At 44.2% G+C, this 6,304-nt stretch overlaps 1 protein-coding gene across 1 annotated transcript; it reads right to left on the reverse strand.

Annotated features, from left to right (window-relative positions):
* Nucleotides 722-1,321, reverse strand: LOC109224403 (uncharacterized mitochondrial protein AtMg00810-like). The gene has a single exon (XM_019388984.1). It carries the CDS (start codon nucleotides 1,319-1,321, stop codon nucleotides 722-724), a length of 600 nt encoding a protein of 199 aa, XP_019244529.1.

The raw sequence follows: 6,304 nt of genomic DNA on the forward strand, positions 1-6,304 counted from the left end.
GCATTAACAGTGAGTATATGAATCCTTTTTTGTATCGCAATGGCAATTTTACATCCTCTAGGACTTCTTCGTAATCCATTGTAAAGAATAGCAGAAGAAGAGTATTATTTGGAAACCTTCTGCTAGCCCAAGATCGTTAAATAATATTGGAGGACTCAACTAAAGAAGAGGAAGCTTGATAAAGAGAAGAAAAGTTTTGGAGAGGAGAACTTTGTTTAGGAAAGAAGGCTTTCTTGATTTTGGCTTGGTTACAAATGAACAAGACACCCCCTATTTATACTAGCTTATGGATGATTCTAGATATGATTTTGGATAATGTACAAAGAAGATTCTAGCCACCTTATCTTCTAACAACACTCTAGAATATCTAGACATGTCTTATCTTCCCACAATATTCTAGAACATCTAGATATGTCTAATAGATAAATATCAAGGATACTATACTAGGACATTCTAGAGGATTCTATATTTTTCCAAAAAATCAACTTTATTTTTTTCACACTCCCCCTTAAAGTGAATTTTTGGAAACTACTCCAAGCTTGTCACGGAAGAATTCGAACGAAGCTTTAGCAAGTGACTTGGTAAAGATATTCTCCTGACTTCGCACTTCCAAAGTATTGACAGTTCCATCAAGAACCTTTTCTCGAATAAAGTGATGTTCCACCTCAGTGTGTTTAGTTCTTGCATGGAATACTGGATTGTTTGCAAGCTTGATGGCACTTTAATTATCTCCATAGATCATAGTTGTCTTTGATATAGGTAGGTGCAAGTCTTCAGCAAGTCTTTGTAGCCATACACATTCTTGAGTAGTAAGAGCAGCTGCTTTATACTCCGCCTCCGTTGTTGACAAGGAAACTGAGTCTTGCTTCTTGCTACACCAAGAAACACTTGTTCCACCACAGAGAAATATATAGCCCGATGTAGATCTTCGGTCATCCAAATCACCACCAAAATCAGCATCCGTATAACCAGCTAACACCAAATCATTCTTCTTTTGGAAGAGCAAGCCCATGTCTGATGTTGAGTTGATATATTTCAGAATCCTCTTTGCAGCTTCTAAGTGAGGCTTTCTTGGCCTTTGCATAAATTTGCTTACATATCCTACTGAGAAGGCAATGTCCGGCCTTGTAATAGTCAAATATAGGAGACTTCCAACAAGAGCCCGAAAAGGATTAGGATCTGCAAGAAGTGAGCCTTCGTCCCGCCTTAACCTTGTACTTATCTCAAGAGGAGTAGAACATGTTTTGCTTTGCTTCAATCCAAACCTGTCAACAAGTTTCTTGGCATATCCTTCTTGAGTGACAAAGATACCTTTGTTCATGTTTGTCACCTCTAAGCCAAGAAAATGGTGTAGCTCTCCCAATTTTTGATGTTAAATCTTATGGAAAGCTCATCTTAAAGTCTAGCAACTTCATCTTCATTGTTTCCTGTTATTATCATATCATCCACGTACAAAAGAACAACCATATGCAAGTCTCCTTGTTTTTTAACAAATAAGCTAGGATCTGATTGTGATGCACCATAGCCACAGAAATGTAGATACTGAGCAATTTTTCCATACCATGCTCGTGGAGCTTGCTTGAGGCCATAAAAGGCCTTCTTAAGTTTGCAAACATAATCAGGATATAAGTTAGAGACATACCCAGGTAGTTGCTCCATATAGATATCTTTGTCAAGATCTCCATATAAGAAAGCATTCTTCACATCAAGTTGCCATAACTTCCAATTACGCGAGGCTGCCAAGGCTAGCACAACTCAGACAGAGATCATTTTAGCCACCACACTGAAGGTTTCTTCATAATCTTCATCGTACTTTTGAGAAAATCTGCAATGACCCGGCCGGTCATTTTCTTGGAATTTACGCCCCGATCCCCTATTAACTGCTTCCCCCGAGTCTATTTATGCTATTTTGATTTGCCAGAATATTCGGTTTTGAGTTTCAGAGAGTTTTGGGACACTTAGTCCCTAAATTAGAGCTTAAGTGTTGAAAAGTTGTTAGTCAGAACAGTATGAAGACGACCTCGGAATGGAAATCCGATGGTTTCGTTAGCTCCGTTAGGTGATTTCGGGTTTAGGGGCGTGGTCGGACTGTGTTTTGGAGGTCCGTAGCTAATTTAGGCTTGAAATGCCCAAAGGTCGAATTTTGAAGTTTCCGGTTCGATAGTGAGATTTTGATCCGAGGGTCGGAATGGAATTTCGAGAGTTGCAGTAGTTCCGTTATGTCATTTGGGAAGTGTGTGCAAAATTTCAGGTCATTCGGACAAGGTTTGATAGACTTTTTGATCGAAAGCGTATTTTGAAAAATTTAGAGTTCTTAGGCTTGAGTCCATGGTTAATTTGAGGTTTCGATGTTGTTTTAGGTGTTTTAAGGATTGGTACAAGTTTGGGGAGTGGTATTAGACTTGTTGGTGCCTTTTGTTGAGGTCCCGGGGGCCTCGGGATGAATTCGGATGGTTGACGGGGAGTTTTGAGAAATGTTGCAGCTGCTGTATTTATGCTGCTTTTGGTATTTTCGCATTTGCGGTTTGGGAACCGCAGATGCGGCGCCGCAGAAGCAGCTAAGAAGACTGCAGAAGCGGATTTTTCGGTTCTCCTTCAGGTTCCGCAGATGCGGAAGGAATACCGCAGAAGCGGTGGCGCATCTGCGGAAGGGCAATCGCAGATGTGGCTTCACACCATTTAATGAAAGTCGCGGATGCGATGTAAATTCCGCAGAAGCGCGACCGCAGATGCGGTCCCAGGGCCCGCAAATGCGGAAATCGCTGGGTAAAACATAAATACTTGCCTTCGCGAAATTTAGTCATTTTTCACCTCTTTTCAAACAGGAAGAAGCTTTTGGAGCATTTTTCAAGAGGGATTTTCAGAGGAGTCCATTGGGGTAAGGTCCTTGGTCCCAAAACTCGTTATTATAGTGATTTTTATCATTCTAAGCATGAAAAATTTAGGAAAATCAGTGGTAATTGTGGGATTTAGGGCTTGAGATTAAGAGACTTTGAAATGAGAATTTGAGAGGTCATTTCGGCTTCGATTTCAGTGTTCTTGGTATGTATGAACTCGTGAGAGTATGAGGATTCCAAAAATGTAAATTTTACCTGATTCCGAGATGTGGTCCTGAGGGGCGTTTTGGTCATTTTACCTAATTTCGCGTCTTAGCTTAGAATTTAATTATAGAATCAGTTATTTGAAGTATTATTTACATTATGAAATTGAATTGAATAGATTTGGGCCATTTGGAGTCGGATACTCGTGGGAAAGGCATGGTTTTGGGTTGACTTGCACTTGTTCGAGGTAAGTGGCTTGTCTAACCTTGTGTGGGGGACCTTTCCCCTTAGGATTTATATCGTGGTAATTGAGATGCCTCGTACGTGAGGTGACAAGCGCGTACTTGAGCTAATTGTTGAAAATTCGATTTTTCTTTAAGTATTTAAATTGAGTTCCTTCTCCTGTATTCATTATACTTGCGTATTTAGCCTGTTGTTAATTTAGAAAAGCATGTTTAGTTGACTTAATTGCCTATTTGCTTTAATTGCCTTAATTGCCTTACGTGAAGCATGTTAGGCTAGACTTATCTGTTTACTTAGTACGAAATTTAGCATTTATTGAGTATTCTTGTGTTGCTGTTGTGTGTTTTAATTTGGGACTACGGGACGGCATCCCGGGAGATCCCCTGTAAGTACTTATGATCTGGACTGAGGTGCGGGATACCAAGAGATCTCTGGCACGTATATTGAGGATACCAAGAGATCCACGGGATACCAAGAGATCCCTAGTATATTTGAGGATACCAAGAGATCCACGGGATACCAAGAGATCCCTAGTATATTTTTAAGGATACCAAGAGATCCTCGGGATACCAAGAGATCTCCGGTTATCATCCTTGCTATGAGTGGTAGTTCCTTGTGGTTTGCTTTTACCTCTGTTTTCCGTTATTGTACTTCTATTATCCTGTATAGGCTCTTACTGTAGATTCTCAATTGCACTGCTTATCTTATCCTATCACTTTAATATTATTTAATCTCAGTAGAGCCCTGACCTTCCCCGTCACTATCCAACCGAGGTTAGGCTTGGCACTTACTGAGTACAGCTGTGGTGTACTCATGCCCTTCCTGCGCATGTTTTTCATGTGCAGATCCAGGTACCTCTACTCAGGCTTACCACTCTTGAGGCGAGGTGATTCTATAGGACTTCGAGGTATATCTGCCGCGTCCGCAGACTGAGGAGTCTCTTTCTATTCCTGCTGTTTAGTATTAGCCCTTTTGTATTTCAGTACTTGTTAGACATTTTGGAGTTAGAGCTATGTAGTACTTCTTAGCTTGTGATTCATGGGTTTCCGGGTCTTGGATTTATGTATTGGTTTTTGATAATTAAATATGGTGTATGCCGAGCGGCACATTCTACCACTGTTTATTTTCCTCATTTCTGTTTTAAGTTGTTTATTTCTGCAAAATTTTGGTTTCTTTTCCGCAATTTAGGCTTACCTATTTGTAGAGACTAGGTGTCGTCACGATGGTTCACGGAGGGAGAACCGGGTTCGTGACAAGATGGTATTAGAGCTCTAGGTTCATAGGAGTCATGGATCACAAGCCAGTTTATTAGAGTCTCGCTGATCGGTACGGAGACGTCTGTACTTATCTACGAGAGGCTATGTAACTGTTAGGAAAAATTTCACTTCATTTGAGTTCCTTGTCGTGCGAGATTTTTTGATACCCAAATTCTAAACTTCTGTCTTTCTATTCTCTCACAGATGGTGAGGACATGTGCTACTCGAGATGACCAGGCACCCGCGCCCCCTACTGGAGCCGTCAGAGGCCGGGGCCGGGGTAGAGGCCGAGGACGCGCTCGTGGTGCAGCTAGAGCACCCGCACGAGCTGCCGCTGAGGTACCACCAGCAGTACCAGCCGGAGTCCAGACACCTGATACGTCTTCCACTACTACTCCAGCACTCCAGGAGACTTTGGCACAATTTATGAGCATGTACACTACTTTGGCTCAGGCAGGGTTGCTTCCCCTTGCTGCAACCACATCCTAGGCCGGGGGAGGAGCACAGACTCCCGCCGCCCGCACTCGTGAGCAGCGACTGCATGTTGATCAGGTCCCAGAGGTTATTCCTGCGCCGCCTGCAGTGCCAGTTCAGCCCGAGGACAGGGCAGCGGCTTCAGAGGATGAGCAACGGAGACTTGAGAGGTTCAAGAAATATGATCCTCCTGTATTCAGTGAGTTAGCATCAGAGGATGCCTTGGGATTTCTGGAGGAATGCTACCGTATTCTCCGTACTATGGGCATATCAGGATCGAGAGGGGTTTCCTTCACTACTTTCCAGCTTCGAGGAGCCGCCTATCAGTAGTGGCGCGCTTATGAGTTAGACAGTCCTGATGAGGCAGCTTCCCTGACTTGGGCTCAGTTTTTAGATATGTTCACGAGGGAGTATGTCCCTAGAGTCTTAGGGACGCCTGGCGCGCAGAGTTTGAGCATTTGCGCTAGGGTACTATGACTGTCTCGGAGTATGTTGTCCGTTACATCGACTTGGCTAGACATGCACCAGCTTTGGTTTCTACAGTTCGCGAGAAGGTTCGCCGATTCATTGAGGGGCTTATTCCCAGCATCAGATCTAGCATGGCTCGTGAGTTAGAGATGGATATATCTTATCAGCAAGTGGTGAGCATTGCTAGAAGGATTGAGGGTATGCATGCTAGGGACAGAGAGGAGAGGGAGGCCAAGAGGTCTCGATAGTCGGGCCATTATTCTAGTGCCTGTGCCCCAGTTGCAGGTCGTCATGGTAGGGGTCATATGGGTTGTCCCGTTCATTCAGCTCTTCCAGCAGCCAGTGGTATTCCAGCTCCACCTAGGCCTCAGGAGCCTTATTATGCACCTCCAGTCTCTAGTGTGCCTCCTGCACGGGGTGCTTCCAATGGTCAATCTAGCAGACCTGACCCGAGCCAGTCACAGCCGCCACGTCCTCCCAGAGCTTTTTTTGAGTGTGGTGACACACGCCATATGGTGAGGGATTGCCCCAGACTTGGGAGGGATGCACCCCCACAGACCCCTCAGCGGCAGCGCACCCCGCAGAGCTCTCAAGCTATGGTCCCAGCACCAGTTGCTACTCCACCGGCCCAGCTAGCTAGAGGTGGAGGTCGGGGAGGTAGAGGTCGCCCTCGAGGGGGAGGCCTGGCCAGATATTATGCTCTTCCAGCCCGTACCGAGGTTGTCGCTCCAATTCTGTCATCACATGTACTATCTTGGTCTGTCACAGAGATGCATCGATTCTATTCGATCCAGGCTCCACTTACTCTTATGTGTCTTCTTA

This window comes from Nicotiana attenuata, chromosome 3 (assembly GCF_001879085.1).
Source record: "Nicotiana attenuata strain UT chromosome 3, NIATTr2, whole genome shotgun sequence".
Classification (NCBI taxonomy): Eukaryota; Viridiplantae; Streptophyta; class Magnoliopsida; order Solanales; family Solanaceae; genus Nicotiana; species Nicotiana attenuata.